At 45.0% G+C, this 18,966-nt stretch overlaps 1 protein-coding gene across 7 annotated transcripts in view; it reads left to right on the top strand.

Moving 5' to 3' along the window:
- The window catches only part of Utrn (utrophin), a 502,327-nt gene that overhangs the window by 40,340 nt on the left and 443,021 nt on the right, over positions 1–18,966 (top strand). For 4 of the 7 annotated variants that reach the window (XM_063233432.1, XM_063233435.1, XM_063233433.1 and 1 more), the window contains exon 1: positions 14,621–14,797. The exons of 2 other annotated variants lie outside the window; for them this stretch is intronic. In XM_063233432.1, coding sequence (XP_063089502.1) covers positions 14,704–14,797 — 94 coding nt within the window. In that variant the 5' untranslated portion in view covers positions 14,621–14,703. Of the gene's footprint in view, positions 1–2,808; positions 3,135–14,620; positions 14,798–18,966 lie in introns of those variants that run through there. One more of the 7 variants, XM_063233436.1, reaches the window with a different exon arrangement.

Consider the following 18,966-nt stretch of genomic DNA (forward strand, 5'->3'; position numbering starts at 1 on the left):
AGGTGTGTGAAGCTCTCCATGGACTCTGGGCTCCTGTCTAGCGGTGAGCTGGAGGGGATTAGTAAATCACCTGGAGGAGCAGGTGATTAGATTAGATTAGAGCAGGCTGATCAGGATGACCGTGAGCTCCGAGTCCAAGTTTCAGGAAAAGTGAGACTGGGAGAGAGTGCGGAGAGGGGCAGTGGGGGAGGAGGAAGGGGAAGAGGACGCGTGCAAGGTGCATGTCTCCATGGCTGGAGAGGGTGAGAAAGCTGCTGAGTGGATCTGGAGCTGCTCAGCAGAACTGGCCGGTCCCTGCCCTCACTGTGTTAGAGAAGCCTCAGCCTGCAACTAAAGCCCACAGGCTGCCTGGGAGGATTGCAGAGCTTGATTTTGGGGTCTTCTCCCACATCTGCTCTGTGCACCCAGCCCCTGGATGGTGCCCTGCTTTCTGACTCCAGCCCAGCCTGGCCTTTCTCAGGCCTCCTTTGTTGCTGGGGACGTGGGGGCATTAACGGCTTTAACCATTGGCTGATTAGAGCAGCTGGTGGTCAGGTGTGAGTGATCTCTTCTCTCCTCCCATGGGTGGAGACGGAGACTCAGACACCCACAACCTTGGTACAGAAATAGCCTGGGCCAATCTCCGCTTGCTAGGCCAGAGCTGAGGAGACACAAGATAGAGGTAGAAGTGTTACCTGTTACACAGCTGCCTGTGTCTGGTAGCCTCACTTTACAAACCTGGGAGGGGTCTGCAGATCTAAGCGGATGGAATTTTTTGGCTCAAGACCCCCTCTTCTTCGGGGTGTCAGGCATATCCAGAGTAGTGGAGCCGTGCAGTCAATGAAACTTGCCTGTCTCTTCTTGAGAATGATTCCTTTCAGAGTTTTGTATGATATTTGTGTTTATTATTGAAATGACCCTTTAGTTTATTCTGAATTATCCTCTTTTTAAAGGATTTTTTTATTCCTCTTCAGTGAGTGAAAAATATATTCAATCCACTGAAAACAAAATGTGTTTCTTGATGCACGAGATGTTTATATTTCATGATAGTGACATAGATTAGGGTTCTTACTTACCCCCCTCCCTCTGCCTTCATAACCCTTGCAATTTAATGAAGGCGTACTGCCCCTCCCCCCAGATTCTTTTTCTGGTAATGGATATTTACACCAAGTTACATCCCCAGCCTGTTTTATTTTATTATTATTTTTAAAAATTTCAGTACAAGCTCTTGCGAAGTTGCCTGGTCCAGATTTGAACTCATGATCCTTCTACCTCAGCCTTCCAGAGGCTGCAGTCAAATATTTTTGAATGCATAAAATAAAATACATGTACTACTCAGGGAACCAATTATACTGACATGCAGTTTTCAAAATACTTAAACCTGTGATAGATAGTGTTTGCACTTTGCTGGCGCACTCAGTAATAACCTCTGGCAATTCCAACTGCTACACTCTACAGTGGCACAAGCCAAGCGATTTCTTCACAGGTTTCCACTGCAGCTATATTGCGATGTGAAAACAGCTACCATTTTTGATGCAGGCAAAGGGAGTGTTACTCCTGTGTTTGTGACCTTCCTTCTCAGTGGATGGAGTTACACATTTCTGTCAAAAGTTGTTGAATGTATCTGATGGCTTTTTCTGACCAAGTTTATGGACTTCCCCGTAACAGCCCCAGATAAAGGTATCAGCTTCCAGCTGTCATTTGTTCCTCAGACCCTGGCAGTGTGTTACAAACGTATTTTAACAGAGAGGATCATTTTAAGTGAGCACCCCCTACACCAGGCCCCATACTGGGCACGATCAACAGAATTGGTGAACACAACTATTACAGCCTCTCATTGCTGGAACACAGTACCTGCCACCCACAACGTAGAGGAGGAGAGGTTTATTTTGGCTCACAGTTTGTAGAGGTTTCAGTCCGTAACTGCCTGATGCAGGGCCTGGGCAGCAATGGCAGAGGAGTGTGGAGGAAGAGAGCTGCCCAAGGCATGGAGGACAGGAAGTGGAACGAGAAGGGAGAAGCCTGGAGGGAGATAAACCCTTCCAGGCCACTCCCTTAGGCACCTGCCCCTTCCGACCAGACCCCACTTGAAACAGCAAGCCAGCTAGAAGCCCTTTTAATTCAGTCTCCTTCCAGAAGCCTTGAGTTATGAGTAAATAAAGCGAGGGAGACAGCTAGATATAATATTGGTGTCTTAAATATGTACAGACTAGTAGACGAGAGTGACATTGAACTACAGGATCTACAGACAGTGACCTATAGGGTTAGCATTGTGCTCTGCTGTGATAGTGAATGCTGAGGGGATCTCACTAGAGGGGACAGCAGGGGGTGGTGGTCAGAGAAGGGCTCCCAGTGGGGGCCATTGAGAGCGACATTCAGGGCAGGCGCTAAGCTAGCAGAGCTTGGCCCCTAGGAAGCCTGGGAGAGCCCAGTAATTGCAGGAGGACATGAGCAGAGGGCTGTGCCTTGAGACCAGCAGGAAGCTCCTAGTATTTCTAATTTGGATCCAGGAGACATTGTGTACCTCTTAGTTTGAAAGCATATATTATTTAATATGTTAATGGATGGCTCCCTAAGAGCTTTGAGATTCATTTGGAATGTACAGGGTTTGAGAAAGTGATTGTAGAATTTGCAAGAACATACTCCCTTGCAAGAGGTAGAACCATAAAACAATTTTATTTCAGTTCCTCAGTGGATCTTCACCCAGATTTCTATTTGGCTTGAATGTAAACAGCTTTGCTGTTTGTGGAGCAGCTGGAACAGTGGTGTTTGTAGAAATGCACACCTTGCTGTTCCCGGCAGATAAGAGCTGTCACCAGGTTGGGTTTTAAGGGGACAGGCCTGGTGCCTGGCAAGCCTGGAGGTGCAGACTGGGATTGGGCCATGCTGGGAGCCAGGAATGCGACCATTCTGGTTGGAGCGGTTGGGGAGGGACTCATCTCTCCACGTTCCCATACTGTTTGGGCCCTGGGTTTCAGTTTGGCTTCCTCCACACACATTTGCGAGCCCAGGGAGACGCATTTAACTTGGTGACTTGAAAAAGCATGCGCTGGTGGTTTGGGAATTCTCTTTCTATTTGGAGGACGGGCTGAGCCACGGAGGAATGGAAGTGGCCCCGGAATCCACACACGTCATCGCTGGAGAAGCACAGACAGGTAAAGAAGACTGGCTCACAATTTTGTGATCACTTAGGCATTTGCTCATCTACTCCTTGGTAGGAAACTGAAGCAGGACTCTTTCAGTCAAGAATTAGCATGAAAATTCCTGAGCAGCAGATTCTAAATGATTTGTCCTCTTGGTGTTCTAGAAACTTAAAAAAAAAATAAAAACATTATCTCTTAATAAAATTTTGGAATATGTTAGCGATGTTAAAAAATTTAACACGGCAGTCTTACCATTTTGAAGTTGTGGTTTCCTCCTCTTACTGGACTGGTGGCTTTTTTAGGGTGGGACCCTGTCACTTTGGGTATGTCTGTCGGATGTGAATTCTTTGGATCCACTGTGTAAGGATACGCTGTAAGGATACGCTGTGAAACTCATTCTTTGTGATGGAACAAGATTTGCCCCAAAGCCTCTGTTGTGTTGAAAACTTTATGGGGATGGAAGTCATCCTGCTCCTCCAACTGTTGATGAATAAGGTGTAACCAACACGCCAGTCCAGATCTCTGACCACTGAGTAATGAAGCAAGGGCTTCTGCATTCATTGAATTTGGCTGTTTCTCTCTTGGCTTGTTTGCTCGCTCACCTGCTATTTATTGCATCATCCTGGTGCCGATACTTGGAAACAGACACGAGGTGGTGGGAAGCATGGCAGTGCGCACGTGAGGTGCTGTGGGACCACTGCAAGATGTTAGCTCCTGGGGTTTTGCTGTACCTGAGAGGCAGGGAGTGTGTCTTGGAGGAAGGATTTGCAAGATTTTGCAAGAAAGTGAGGGGAACGCGTGTATAAACGCAGATGTTTAGAGACTCCTGGTGAGGTGCTGTCTTTATAGTGCATTTCCTCCCTGACTATCCATCGCTCCGCCCAGCTGCATGGCCAGCTTTCTGCGCCTGCCTTTCTTGGTCTCGCTGTGGCCCCAGACTCAGGCCAGCTCCTTCCCTGGGATTGGGCATTGAATTAAACTGCATCTCCTTGGAGAAGCCTGATGACATCATTCTGAAGCGGAATTCGACCTGTTACCCTGCCTTGCATTTCACGTTGGGACCTTTATCACCATTGCTAATTGCTTTCCTGGTTCACACGTTTGTAACTTTAGTGTTGCGAGGTCCTCAAGCCCGGGTCTCCACCTGGACTGGGACAAGGAGGTCTTGCTCATGGCATTGTTGCTCATTGCCTGTGCAGTGCCCATCCTGTGGGATGACAGATGCCTAGGGATGAAGGACGAGAACACCCTGTACAAGCAAAAGCACTTGTAAAGGATTTACTGTTCCTGTTTGTCTGTGGACACTTAGGCTATTTGGCTCTCAGCTAAGAATTTTATTCAGGACCTTTGGGTGTTACCTCATGAATTTTGGCAGGAATAACTTGAAAAAAAATAAATTTAAAAACATCAAATATATAGGGAGAGAGTTCTCTTGAGAAAGTTTAAGTTATACACAAAAGAGAAATTGACACATTTAAATAAAATTAAAGTGTCATTAAATGGAGTCATTCTCTATACTAATTTTAGAATGGCATTTACTGCAATGTATTTTCATTTTTCCTGACCAGTTCTTTGAAACATTATGAGAATTTTGGTGATGCATCCTTATGTGTGTTCCAGATACTTTATTCTTTTTTTTTTTTTTTTTTTTTGTCTTTTTCGTTTTTACCGGTACCAGGGATCGAACTCACAACTGCCTGCTTGCAAGGCAAGCGCTTATGCCGCTGAGCTAAATCCCCAGCCCCCAGATACTTTATTCTGATAACTAATATCACTACTGTTTTTAATGTACTTAAACCTCTTATTTGTGTAATCACGTTCTTACACTGATATGATTTTTTTTTTAAAGCCAGGCATGGTAGCACATATTTATAATCTCAGCATGTGTGAGGCTGGGGCCAAAGTCCCTAAGAGTTCAAGGCAGGTTTGGGACCTTACATAGTGAGGTCCAGGCCCGAACTGCATAATGAGACTCTGTTTCAGAAACAAACAACCAAACAAATAGAAGCATAGGAAAATCTAAAGGTGGATAACGACCAAGCCTGTATCTGCCTGTAGAGCAGAAGGTGTGACAGGAGAGCTCTGTTTGTATTTATAGCCCCATCCCTCCCTACATTACCACCAGAGTTCTGCCACCTGCCAGGACAGCTGTGGCATTAGATTCTCATAGGAGTGCAAACCCCACTGTGCTTTTGTGGGATCAAGGTTCTTTGCTTCATGTGAGAACCTAAGGCCTGATCTGAGGGGCAGCTGAGGTGGTGATGGAATGGAATTGTGTACCACAAGCAGATACTACTACTACTACTAAGAAAACAGGAATGAACCTGTCTCTCCATACACCAGATAGTAAAAAAATTGTCTTCCATAAAACTGGCCCCCATGGTGGAAAGGTTGGGGACTGCTGGCTTGCATGATTATGTGTCCTGTTTGGTCCTCTCATGACGAGAATTTCCCATGTATAGATCTGTTAATCTCCAAGGATGATAAATTGGCCTTCTCAGCTCTAGCTGGGGTGAGTTTTTAGAAATTCCTTGTTGTACAGCTCATTAGTCTTTTTTGCCCTTGGCTTCTTTTTCTTTTCTATTTCTTTTTCTTTTTTGTCTTTTTGAGAAGGGTTTCACTGTGCTGTTCAAATTGGCCTTGAACTCACTTTGTAGCCCAGGCTGACTTCAAACTCACAGCGATCCTCCTGCCTCAGCCTTCCAAATGCTGGGATTATAGGCTTGTGCTACAAACACCCAGCTGCCCTTGGCTTCTGATTCCAACCTTTTGTTCTTAGAGAAGTGAGGAACAATACATTTACAGACTACCCTGAAGGCAGGATGTTTTGTTATCTTTACTTATGAAGAGAATTTTCTGTTCACTATTTTTTTACTCATTCATTCCTTATTGTTCACGTACTATCCAGTCCCCACAAGCTTGTGGTCTGTTGTGTAATTTTTTTTTTAGTAATGAAATTGCTCCTGGCTGGAGAGGATGATGTCTGCCCTTCTGACATCATGGTCTAATGTTAGGTTGTGCTTGGCTCCCGGTGCTGTGGAGGCGTTTTCAGTCTTAATTTCTCCGGAACTCAGCACCTGTTGCTGGCTATTCTTGCATATGAAATCTAGTACCTAGAGTCACTTTCACTTCCTTTTCCTCCCCCACCCTCTTTCTGGAATGTATACGTGTGTGTGTGTGTGTGTGTGTGTGTGTGTGTGTATAGGGTCAGATTAGCAAGGCATGTGAAGGGTCACCCCCCTCCTCCAGCAGGGGCGTGATGTCCACACCCTCAGAGTCCTAGCCTTGCTTCCCTTTGTCCTTCCCTCTCTGGAAGGCTGACCTCTGAACACTCTTCTCTGTGGCATGTGTTCGTACTACAGTTTGCTGGCATGAGGAGGCTTGGGCTTGCAGCTGCTGCTGCTGCTGCTACCCAAGCCCTGGAACCTCATTGCTATTGAGGAACGTGTATTTCCGCTGGGCCTCCTTTGGTTTTTGGCTGGGCCTCTGGGGAAGCGGAAGTATCGTATAGCATCATTCACTTTCCTAAAAATAACTTTGGAGTCTCTGGGGTTACTGAGGGTGCAGGCCTTGCTATGACAAGGCACAGGTCCAGCAGGAGGAAGGGCAGTGGGTTGGCAGCCCCATGCCGAGCTGAACAACACTGACTGCCTGAATGGTGGACATTCTATAGAGAAGAAACATTTGCAGGACGTGAGACTTTGTGTGAAATTACACCAGCAGTCCCAACTTGCAAGCTGTTTGCCCTGGAATAAGAAGGCCTGGCTTTGTTTTTAATTTGCATTTCTTAATTTGCATTTTTTTTTTTTTTGGATACAGGGTCTTGCTATGTAGTCTAGGGGGCTTGAACTCACTGCATACTCCAGGGTGTCCTCGAACTCTCAGTGATTTTCCTGTCTCAGCTTCCTGAGTGCTGGGATTACAGGTGTGTACCACCACACATGGCTTCTGTCTTTGTTTTGGGCTTGTCTCTGTATCACTGTTTTTTCTTGTACCTTCTGACATCGTTTCTGAGCCCTGTGTTCCCCTCCGCCTCCCTCTTTGTGACTCCTAGGCCAGCTGGGTGTTTGTTCCTTCCAGAGTACAAATCATGCCCCCTTTCACTCAGCCTCCACCTGTCTTTCCCTGTTTGAGGCTCTGGTCTGTCTCAGTCCTCGAACCTGACCCACAGGGGCACGCCGACACAGCCTTGCCACGTCCACCCCTCTGTAGCACTGGTGCTGAGTCACTTGCCTCGCTGGGAACTGGTTCTCTTCAAGGCTGCGCTAACTGATTGGAACAGTTGCTGCCCAAACCTATCAGTGAGTCCTGGGGTATGCAGCCTGGAGAAACAGCTGCTGAGTCTCTTGGTTCAGCCTGCTGAGTGATAACCATTCCTGCTTCCGCTGTTCCTTAGCTCTTGGGACTTCCCTTGTGCCATGTTGGAAATCTTGAGGCTGATGTCAGATAGGCCCAGCCGGTTCCTCAGGATTGGTTTTACAAATGTGGTGATTACTGGATCCTTCCTATAGTACCCCCTAGTCCGCTTCTCATTCCCTAGGCACGGAGGACTCAGCAGTCTGGGCGGATGTGCCCATGATGACCCAGGACCATCTTTGCATGCCACAGCTGCAGACTGGATCTACAGATGACTCACACAGAGTACTGCCCACCTCTTCTGAGGCCCCAGCATCCTCAGATTTGCATGAGGGCACTTGCGTGAAAAAAGAAGCCGTCCTGTGACCAGCACTGGGGTGCATAACACAGTGTCTGAGGGACTGCAGGAGGCAGCGCTTGGTGAAGCCAGTTTGTACATAGGGACAGTTCAGGGACAGTACCTGGACAGAGTAAGCCGATGTGGTGGGAAGTTGGGGCTAGAAGCCAGCCTGTCACTCCACAGGCAATTGAGTGACAATATTATAGTGGTCAGGACCTGGCTAAAGCCACCACACTTAGCTGGGGAGAACCAGCAGGAAGACAGGCAGTATAGAGCTAAGGGGGCAAAATCAGAGTGACCCCATCTGAATCCATAGGCTGGTGGGTTCCACAAGACTCCTTGTCATTTTTCTGGCTGGATTGTATCACTGCCAGCAACTATAGCAATCTTTGTTGGTACCCTATCATGAAGCCTGAGAGTTTTAGAGTTCTCCAGGAACTAGAGAATTTTCCCTCACTGATGCTGATGAATGCACTGCAGGAAAACTCACTTCTGTCCTTGCTCCTGTGGTCCACCAAACTGCCCACTGATTTGTAAAAATGGCAACATGTACGTAATTCACAAAATCTTCCTTCTTTTTTAAAAATAATACTGAAAAATTCCTCTTTTAATATGTGCATTGTTTTATTGATGTCTTTTCGTATCTTATTTTTTGGTTGTTTGAGACAGGGTCTCGCTCTGTAGTCCAGGCTGGCCTTGAACTCATTACTAAGCCCAGGCAGGACTCACATTTGCAGTGAGCCTCTTGCCTCAGCCTCCCGAGTGCTGGGATTACAGGCGTGCACCACCACGCTCAGCTCTTTACTCTTCTCGTTAATTACTATCCTGCTTCCCAGAAGAGGTCTGGCAGTGACCTTGTGCCAATGGAGTGAGATGTTTGCAGGTGGAGTGGGCATCCCAGGGGCCCTACCCTGAGCAGTGAGCGATTTGGGGCTTCAGATTGGATCTTCCTGCTGCGAAGTGCTGGCCTCACTTGGCTTTGTGTAGTGATATGCTGTTCTGCTGTAGGTCGCTGTCACCTGCTGGGAGGCTTGGGGTTGTTCTGTGAAGTTGATGCTTCTGTGTCTGCACTGAGAGCCGTCCTCACCTCTCTTAGTGCAGGGGGAGGCTGAGCGTACCTACCGCCTCTCTCTCTGCTCATAAGGGATTCCGTGGGATTGCTGTCTGCCTCTGAATCTCAGTACTTTGATGCAGCTTTTCTGAGATAATCATGAGAAGGATTATAATTTAGGAATTTTCTTCTTAATTCATTATTTTAAGTATAAAGTCAGTATTTAAGATCTGCCCTTATACTTGTCGGTTGTTTCTTAGCTTTTTGATGATGGGAACTTAGATTTGACTCAATTTTGTTGATTATAGAATCATTCAATTCCTTTGGTATGCTAATATGGAAATAAAGGCATGATTTTAAATTTTATTTATATCTAAGTGCTTTGGAAACATAATCTCATGAAAAATCACTCAACTCATTAAATACCAACCTTGGCATAACTTTTCTGAGTTTGCTTATTTTTAAAAGTTTTTCCTGGCTTTGGTATTTTTCTTTTTTAATAATTGTTTTAACCAATACCAACGTAATTTAATGAATATTTTTAGACACATATTGTTGAAATCATGTTAAAAGTTCTTTCCATGTTAACATACAGGATTTTGTGAATGATCTTTACTCTGATCAAGAACCAAGGTAGACTTTCCTAGCCAGCCAGATAAGAATGAGTTAAAAATTCTGACAAGACCTTTGAGTGCTGGAAAAGTACAATTAGTCTTCCGTATCTGTGGGATCCATATTTGTGGATTCAGCTATCTGTGAATTAAAAAATTTGAAAAATAATTACATCTACAGTAAAGATGGATTGGTTTTTTTCCTGTCATTGTTTCTTAAACAAGACAACAGAAGAACTCTATACATCACTGACATTTAGTAGATACTACAGATAATCTCTGATTCAATGTAATGCTGTGTAGATGGCCTGTTCAGCTAGGGGGATGTGGTTCAGATTGTGGGGAGCCATAGGAACCTAGAAAAGGTGATCAGGCTCCATCCTGGCATGGGGAAAACTTTAAGGATTTTGGAGCTGGGAAGTTGCAGATGTTTAAAAAGATGTTCTGCAGGCCCAGTGGGGGTGAATGAACCTGGAACCAGAGGGGATGTTTCTGGTGACTTTTCCCAAGAACTTAGGGTAAAGCTGCCATAAAGGTGGGTGGGTGGTGGGAGAAACTGTGGATTTGGTGGTTACAGATCCATAGTCCTTATTCTGCAGTTTCAGTATCCAGAAAGAGCTCTGTGACCCTAAGGGTATTTTTTTAGTAATTTATCTGACGGATATACCTGAACTTGGCCTGAACTTGTTAGGTGTTGAAGCCTGACCTAAACTGTTAGGATTTGTTAAAAATCCTTTCTGATCCTCTCACCGATCATAAAATACATTTGCTGCAGAGCTATTAGTGTGCTTGATTAGGGAAAATTGCCCTGGAATTTAACGGGGTTTATGACTTGTGCCTTAACTTTTCTCAAATGGGAAAAGTTCTGGTTTGACTTTGGCTGGGGCTTGGAACCAAGGGGCCGTGAAAGGGACGAACCCATGTTTACAGAATGCTGTGAGTAAGGTGCCAGATAAAACACGAAGAAAGAACTGTTCCAGCCTGTGAGGCAGGGGCGTTGATGATGACACTGTCTCGTTACCATGAAGGGAAGCAGAACTGCGTGTGTGCGTGCTTGCGTGCGTGTGTGTGTGTGTGTGTGTGTGCGTGTAGGGCGATGGTGGTGGTGGTGAGGGGAATTGGACACATTCATCCTGTAGCCCACAATTTATTGAAAAGAATGTATCTTTGGTATTCAAGTGGTGCTTGTATCTAGAATCTTGAATTCCCCATTAGTTGAAAAGATTTAAATCAGATCTGTAAATCTAATGTTCTTGGAGAATCTGAATTCTGAAACTGCCAAGTTAAGTGAATTTCCAAGTCAGTTTTATGTCTTATGTTCAACTTTTTGTTTTTAAGCCAATCTGGTTTGCATCATAAGGTTAACATTTTCTGATCTGGGCAAAATGTTTTACAGTGTATTCGAGAAGGGTGTGCATGATGGCAATCCCAGCTACTCAGGAGGCTGAGTGAGGTAGGAGGATCGTATGTTTGAGGGCAGCCTGAACAATTAGCCAGACCCTCTCTCAATACTTAAAACAGCTGAGGCTGTAGCTCAGAGGTGGAGTGCTTGCCTGAGTTGGAGGGGCTGGGTTTATCCCCAGTACAAAAAAAAAAAAAGTGAGAAAAGAAAGTAGGCGTGTCTAGAGAGTTCACAGGAAGGCCATAACTCTTCCTGTCCTGCAGTCTCCCTGTGTTGCAGGGTGAGGCTTGGCTGTCGCTGCGGCTGGCAGGGTCAGGTTCATTCCTTGGGACTGACAGTTATCACCAGGAGGGTTTGCAGATAACAGGAAGATTGAGATAGATATGTGCCTTCAGTGACCTCTGCTTCCCTGATGTGATGACTTCTTGTGTGTTCCCTGGGGGAGTGGGGATTAGACCTGGAGTTTCAGCTGATTTGCTGTGTAACTTTGTGTCTGCTCGACTCTTTCCTTTTGATGAGAATGGACTGAGGCTGGCAGCCCAGTTGCTGCGGAGCTATAATAGAGCTGGTGTATGTACCGAATTTGATTACTGCTGTCAACACCAGATTGAATAAGAAAGTACATACTCCAGACAGATACTTGCACTGTAAATGGTCTATCGATTTTACAAGGACTAAAAATGAGGCCACCATATAATCGAGCAGAAGGACAGATCTGAGAAGTGTGGGTTCTGACAATACAGACGGGTTTGAAAAAGTGTTTCCTGTTAGGTATTTTTAGAAGAATCCTGGGGTAACTTTTGGTAAACTGATGACAGTGTCTGATGTTCTTCATTGTCAAGCCCTTAGAGAAAGTCCAGGACAGCCTTTGCACTTGTGTTTGGGCAGAGGTTTCCTCTTCCTGCCTAGAAGCTAGTTTAGAAATTATGTTAGTTGATCCAGACCTTCTTGGTTCCTGAGCTATGATGACATTTCCATTTAGCTTGATTATGAATGTTTTAGAAATTTCCCACAGTGGAAAGTTCTGTGAGACACCTTACAGTTCAGCGCAGTCAGTTTCATAGCCAGCTGTGTGCCAAGAAATAACTAAAACAATGGATTGCGTAGAGCAGCCTTGGGACATGGAAAATTCTTAGAAGATGGATGAATCATACTATTAATACATGCTGCAAGGCCCGGGGCCTTACGTTGGAAAATAAAGGAAAAAGGTTTACTTTTAAAGCTAATAGTTATTTGATCATTTTTATTATCTTTCATGTAGATTTTTTGTTCTGTTTAGTTTTTTTTAAAGGAATTAAAAAGTTAAGTCCTAAAGTTTTCAGAAACAGGTAATTCGTATTAGCATGATGGTCCATGAATTTCCTCAAACATGTTAAGGTCTTAAAAGTTGATAATCCCTTTATCAGATTTTTGAGAAAAATTACTCTTCTTCCTATATCTCAAGCTCTTAAGGGGAAGGGGGAAATTACTATTATTATCCAGACCCAGACTAATTATCCCGCTTTAAGTCAACTTCAGTGTTTGTAAGTTTCTCAGTCTTAATTCACATCTGGTCTAAATTTTTTTCCTGAAAATAATTAGGTACTCTGGGGGGCTGAAGCAGGATGATGGAAGGCTTGAGTTCAGCCTGGACAATGACTAACTGAGATCCTGCCTTATAGAGGGTGTCACAATTCCTATACTACAAAGCTACAGTGATATAAACAGCATGGTAAGGGCTGGGGATGTAGCTCAGCAGCACAGTGCCTGCCTGGGAAGCATGTGGTTGGGAGTTTGATCCCTGGTACCAAAAAGGCATGGTACTGGCAAGGAAACAGCCCAGAGGATCAATGGCATGCATAAAATAATTCCTAATACAATCAGCCACCAATGTTTAGCAGGTGGGAACCCTTCCATGGTACTGGTTGAATGCTGGAATTCTTTGATGAGTCCACCACACACGGAATGCTCAGCATCCTGCTTTGCCACTGTAGTCAGTGTTCATTCTGATTAGCTTTTGTATTTTGAGTTCTTACCTTTGCCTGTGGGAATGGAGATAGTTTGGCCTGCTGGTGAAAAGTGGGCTTTGATAACTGGCCATCCAGGAAATGCCAGTGAAATCACAGCGAGATGTTACTTCATCCCATCCTGGATGGCTGTAATAAAAAGATGGGTAATAACAAGTATTGGTGAGAATGTAGAGAACTTGGAATGTTCAAAAACCAAGTGTTGGTGAGAATGTAAATGCTGCAGCCCATTGGAAAATGGGCAGTTTCTCAAAAGATGAAGCATATGATTATTATATGACCTAGCAGTCTGCTCTTGGAAATGAGAGTATGTGTCCACATAAAAAAACTTGGGTACAAATGTTCAAAACAGCAATAATCATAATAGCCAGAAGGTGGAACCTGCCCCATGTCCCTGAACTGATGAGTGTGTAGGTAAGATACGGTTTACCTATGCAGTGGAATGTTATTTAACCATAAGAAATGAAACACTGATGCGCGCTACAACGCAAAATCTTGAAAACATGCAATGTGAAAGAAGCAAAAGAGTCCATACTGTGATTTCATTTACATGAAATGTCCAGGACAGGCAAATCTGCAGTGTTCATAAGTAGATTTAAGTGGCTGCCTTGGGCCAAGGTTGAGGAGAGGACACGCAGAGTGTTTTGGGTGGGGGTGATGCAAAAGGTCCTGCAGATGCAGTCGATTTTGGTGATGATGGAGCAGTTCCATGAACGTACTGATGATAGTCAGTGTGTTAATTGCACATGATTTGAATTATGTATCAATACGACTGTAACTCACTTTGGGCTTTTGTGATGTACGTTGTGTCCCTGCTTTTCCCTGTCTCCTCCCAGCAAGCCTAGGAGAGGGCTGAGATGAGTGTCCCAGTTCACACCTGTGGGGAGCAAGGCTTACAGAGAATATTCTGCCGTCCATACGGTTTCTAGTCAGCCCTCTCTCTTCAGTGCCTCAGCCAGGAGCAGAGAGAGAGATGCCTTTTCATCCAACCCTGTGTGTATCCTGATAGAGATACACACAGAGATACACACTCTATGATGACAGTCTTAGCAACAAGGAGAACATTCCAATTTCAAAGCAGGAAAGAAAAATGCCTCAATGAGACTAAGAGAGCAGGTGCGAGAAAATGCATACTAATTTTTTTTGCTTTTTTTGCATGTGTGTAGCCAACAAAAAGGCAAACAGCCTAAATAGAATAATCTGGAAATTATGAGTCAAAATGGTTATAGCTTGTCTTATAAATCTTTGTGGCTAAGTTTTTTTTTTTCTCTCCATAATAGCAATTTTAAAGGATTAAAAAGAAATCCTCTTGAACTTTATTGCCCAAAGAATATATAGATCCTAAAATAAAGTCATAGGTGCAATTTATTCTTTGAAGTATAGCTGATACGTAACCAAACTCTTTGCCTAATTGTACGGCCTGGGCAGACACCTTTACTGACACACACGCAGCGTGGGGGTGGGGTGGTGGCTGAGCCCCTTGACATCTGACACTGTCACCCAGGAGGAAAGTGGTCACTTCTCCACAGTACGTCAGAAACACTCAAAGGCTTTTACTTGTGACTGTTAAAAACAAAAAAATTACCTAAAGAGATTTCACTGGCTGCAAAGTGAAACTTCCTGTCTGGTATTTAGGGGAGGGTGGGTTAGGTTTAGTCAGATCCTCTTGTGGGAAAAATAAAAGGCACCACACACACACACACACACACACACACACACACACCCCACAGGACGTCCCAGTGTGCAGTTCGCAGGCCGCCTTTGTTGTTCACTTCCTCTGCATCTTCGCCCTCATCCTTTTAGCAGCTGTAGGTGATGAGCGGCCAGGCAGCCACCACCTTGCACTGGAAAAAGTGCAGATTGGATTTGCCCGGGCAGGCGGCTCTCCAGGCTTGCAAGCGATTGCCAGGTAAGTTCGTCAGCTTGCAGGACACCCGGCTGGCTGGGGCATCATGGAAAGCAGAGCTCTGAACTGAGGCAGGGCCGGGTGGGGATGTGGGAGGCACGGACAGCCTGCTGTCCCGGACCCCACATCTGCTGTCACCCCTGCCTGCTCCAACCAACAAAGTCTGCTTTAATTGGCTCTCGGGAAGGTGGTAACTGGCTGGTATTGATGGCATCTTTGGAAAAAGTATGCTGAAACCACAAATGTGTTGTGACAAATGTGGCTCGCTGTTGTCAAAGGAGCTTAGGGTGTGTGAGCTACTTACAGTCAGGTGGAGAAGAAAATTTCTTCCGTGGTGTACTGAACACAGACAGACCACATCTCATGTTATATTTGGGTTACTGTGTTGGCTGAGAAGTACTTTTTTGTAAAATGTAACGTTGAGAGGTGAGAAAGGGGAGAGCCAGATATTTGTACTTTTGGGGGTGATATAAAGGAGAGTTTGGAAACAGGCTTGTCCTGGAGAACCGTGTGGGGTGGCTCTGTTGGTTGGGCCGGGGGGAGGGGGACTTAGTTTTCCTGGTCAGCTGGGACGTCTGCATCTTGTTGAATGTGTGGAAGTGTGAGCTGGCCCTGATCATGTGAGCACAGAGAAATCATGTGTTTTGTCTGGCCACACAGCCATGAATGAATTGTTACTATGGAAAGACTTTTGGGCTAACTAGAGTTTCAAAAAATGTTTTTCTTTCCTTTAGAATCACTCTTTCCCTCCCATTGTTTTCCTTCCTAGCTTTGTATGAATGAGGTGCCAAGTGCTTGCTTACTCTCAGTATCTGTTAAACTACGGTGAATGAAGAAGCCTCTAACTTTAGTGAATTTGGGTTCTGGGCCGAGTGATGTAGGATATCTGTATGCTACGGTTTGGTTCTTTTCATTGGCCCTTACGTTGCTCTCTTGTTAAATAACTGCGGCCCCAGCACAAAACTGAAATATCTTGCAAGGACTTGAATTAAACTTGAGGCATAGAAGCAGCCTTTGCAAACACCATTGCCTTCACAGGTATTTTGGGACTTTGCCTCTTCTTTGCCTGACCTGAATCATCTCTTAGTGAACTTGTCTTTAGCTGATTGTCTTATTATAGAGGGTCCAGGGTTGCTGTAGTGATTGAAATTAGAAGAGAAATACAGACAAACTTTGAAACAATAAGTGAATTAAGGGAGTAGGCTACAGCTTTAAATGTATTTAAGTGCTCTACTGATCGAGTTCTGGTCTATTTAGATAGCATTCTTTCCTGCCCTCTGGCCAGTTGAAAGGTTTTAGGAAATAGAAAACTTTTATTTTTTTTAATAAAAAATATTTCAGGGCATGTTATTTTAGTAAAAATAGAAAATCAGTGTGTACATGATTTCAAATCCCACAGGGACCTAGCATCTCTCTCTCATCAGTTGTTGCTGAAGTTTTTCTCGTTTCTGTACTGTAGATGTCTTCAGTGAGCTTGTGAGAAGTAAAGATGTTAAAATTATTGGTAAAATCAACATGTTCACGGCTGGTTAGCAGTATTCTATCTGGGGGAGACCAAAGTGAGAGAGAGAGAGAGAGAGAGAGAGAGAGAGAGAGAGAGAAAGAGAGAGAGACCCAGACCCAAAATGAAAAATTATTTGGAGGCATCCCGGGGCATCTAAGTCCCCAGCAGTACCTGCATGATTTATGAGTGGAAGTCGACCTGCTCAGGACACTGCTTCTGGAAGCCCTGCTTATCTCTCCTGCCTTCCTGCTTTAGGTGGCTGACGGGACCCCATGTTTGTGTTGGCCACTTCCTTTTTAGATAGATGGGTTAAATGACTCCACCTTGGCTGCCCCGTGGAATCACAGGTTTCTGAAAACCTCCCACTGTGGGTTCTGCTGGAGTTAGACCAAGGCCTTGACTTGGCAAAGCATCCAAGGGTGTCTCTTGGGAAGTCTTGTGTTGGAGGGGCACAAGGGGGTCTCCTTGCTCCCCAGTGAACTGAGCTCCACTAGGAGGGGACCCCCACTTTGTGCCTGGCAGGCAGGAAAGGCTCAGCACCTACTGTGGAATGAATGAATGAGTCTGTTGTGGGCAACAGGAGGGTTGGACAGAGACTTAGCTTGGGGTCTGTGCTGGTGGGGAGAATGGAGTTTTGTGACCTGGACGGAAGCTCTAAGGCAAGATCCTTTGAGTGACTTAGTGAGACAAGTCAGGCTGAGAACATGGGTGTAAGAATCTCATCAGGTGTGTGTGTATGTGTGTGTGTGCATGTGCTTGCGGAGGTGGAGGTGGGTGGCATTTGGTGATACTACCATGAAGTCTACCTGAGACCCAGCTAAGTTGCAAGACCCTCAATTCTCTTGTCTTCACATCCCAGGGTTGCTGGGGTCTTCTCCAGTATCCCATTCTTATGTCTTATTTCGTCAACATCCAGGCTCAAGGCATAAAAATTCAGGTGTTCTGCCTTCCCTGGAAGGATGGTGTGGGAAGGCTCATCCAAGGTCTGGTGGTGGCTATAGGAAGGGAGTGTGATCATACTTGTCCAACCCACAGGTGACGACGTGTGATTAAAGGAGCCAGACTTCCCAGAGATTAGAATGAAGTCAGACTCTGAGAAAATCCTTTAGATGATGTGAGGTTTTTGCTGATCTTTGTGTCTGTTGAGAACATGAGTTTGTGGTTCTAAAGACCAGAAAAAATAAAATTCACAGAAGTCTGAAGATGAGAATCATTAAAGTGGGAGAGGGGTAGAGAGAATGACTTGTTTGAAATAAGAGTTTTTGGGGGAGAATGTGATACTGAGCAGCACTTTAGGAGATGGGTTTTGGCACTCCCTGCCATCCTTGCTACGAATCGAATGAGTCACTGAGCTTCTGAGACCCTCAATGAGGAGTTCCTGGAGGTTTGTGGTTTGGAGTCACCAAGTAATGTGTTTTCAAATGTTTTGCAAGCTATGCTAATAGTTCTAGGTGAATGAAAGCAAAACTTTTCAGGTGGGTGTGGCAGCACATGCCTGTAATCCCAGCTCTCTGGGAGACTGAGCCAAGAGGATCTCAGATTCCAGCTTGGCCAGGGCAATTGAGCAATTTTGCAAGTCCTGACCTAAAATAAAAAATTAAAATAAGGGCTAGGCATTTAGCTCAATTGGAGGCCCTGGATTCTATCCTTAGTACTTTGGGTGGGGGTAAATTCTACAAAAAATATAAAAATCTAGTCACTTGAAAATGAGCTTTGCCTGATAGGTAGGGTAGAGTCCAGGAACAAGAAATTGTTTTAGTCAGTTCTCTTGTTCCTGCGACAAAATACCTGACACTTACAAGATGAAAGAGGAAAGGGTTATTTAGCTCACAGTTCATAGAGGTTTCAGTCCATAGTTGGCTGGCTCTAAGGCAAGATGACGTGACAGAGGGGCATTACAGAGGAGAAACAGTGCATGGCATAGCGGGCAGGAGGCAGCAAAGCAGCCAACAGCAAACCTCCCTGTCCCTTTTATTCCATCGAGGCTATTGGCCTTTTTGATGGTGCCACTTATACCCAGGGTGGGTCTTGCCATTATCCACAGCCAGAAATACACTAAACCAATCAGTGGGCTAATTTAGTACCACACATCCTTAATACCAGCATCACACATCTAGCCACCTTCAAAGAGCACCAGCAGTGAGCACATGAGGCTTTGGGAGAACTATAATATTTTGCTCATGGTGTCACTTAAAGATATTTAAACTTGTCTTTCTAGTGTGTTTTTCCTTGGCATGCTATCGGTCTTGGATCTTTTCAGGTTTTCTCTTTGCTTTTCTGGCCCCTCCTCGGAGGGTACCAGGTGCTTCCTCCCCGTGATCCGAGTGTCAGATCCAGTCTGGGCACAGAGGCTCCCTCACTCCTGCCCTAATATTTTGACCTTAATTTTAACAGTCCAGTGATCTGGCAACTTGAGTATTTTTTTCCCACCACAGTATAGTAGGACTTTCATTGTTTGGCAGAGGAAGATGAGTCATAGCCTAGTTTTACAATTGTGTTGCAGTGAAATTCTAGTGCAGGGCTGCAGGGACACAGGTCAGACTTGTGGTTTACACCAGAGTATTGAAATGCGAATTGTGCATTGGGCAGAGGCTGGTGCCTATCATCCTGGCTATGGAATTGCTTTCAAGTTGAAGGAGCATTGTATCATAATATATTTTGCACCCTT

Source organism: Cavia porcellus, unplaced genomic scaffold, assembly GCF_034190915.1.
Source record: "Cavia porcellus strain 051 isolate PalLab524CR breed Dunkin Hartley unplaced genomic scaffold, mCavPor4.1 scaffold_22, whole genome shotgun sequence".
NCBI classification, from domain to species: Eukaryota; Metazoa; Chordata; class Mammalia; order Rodentia; family Caviidae; genus Cavia; species Cavia porcellus.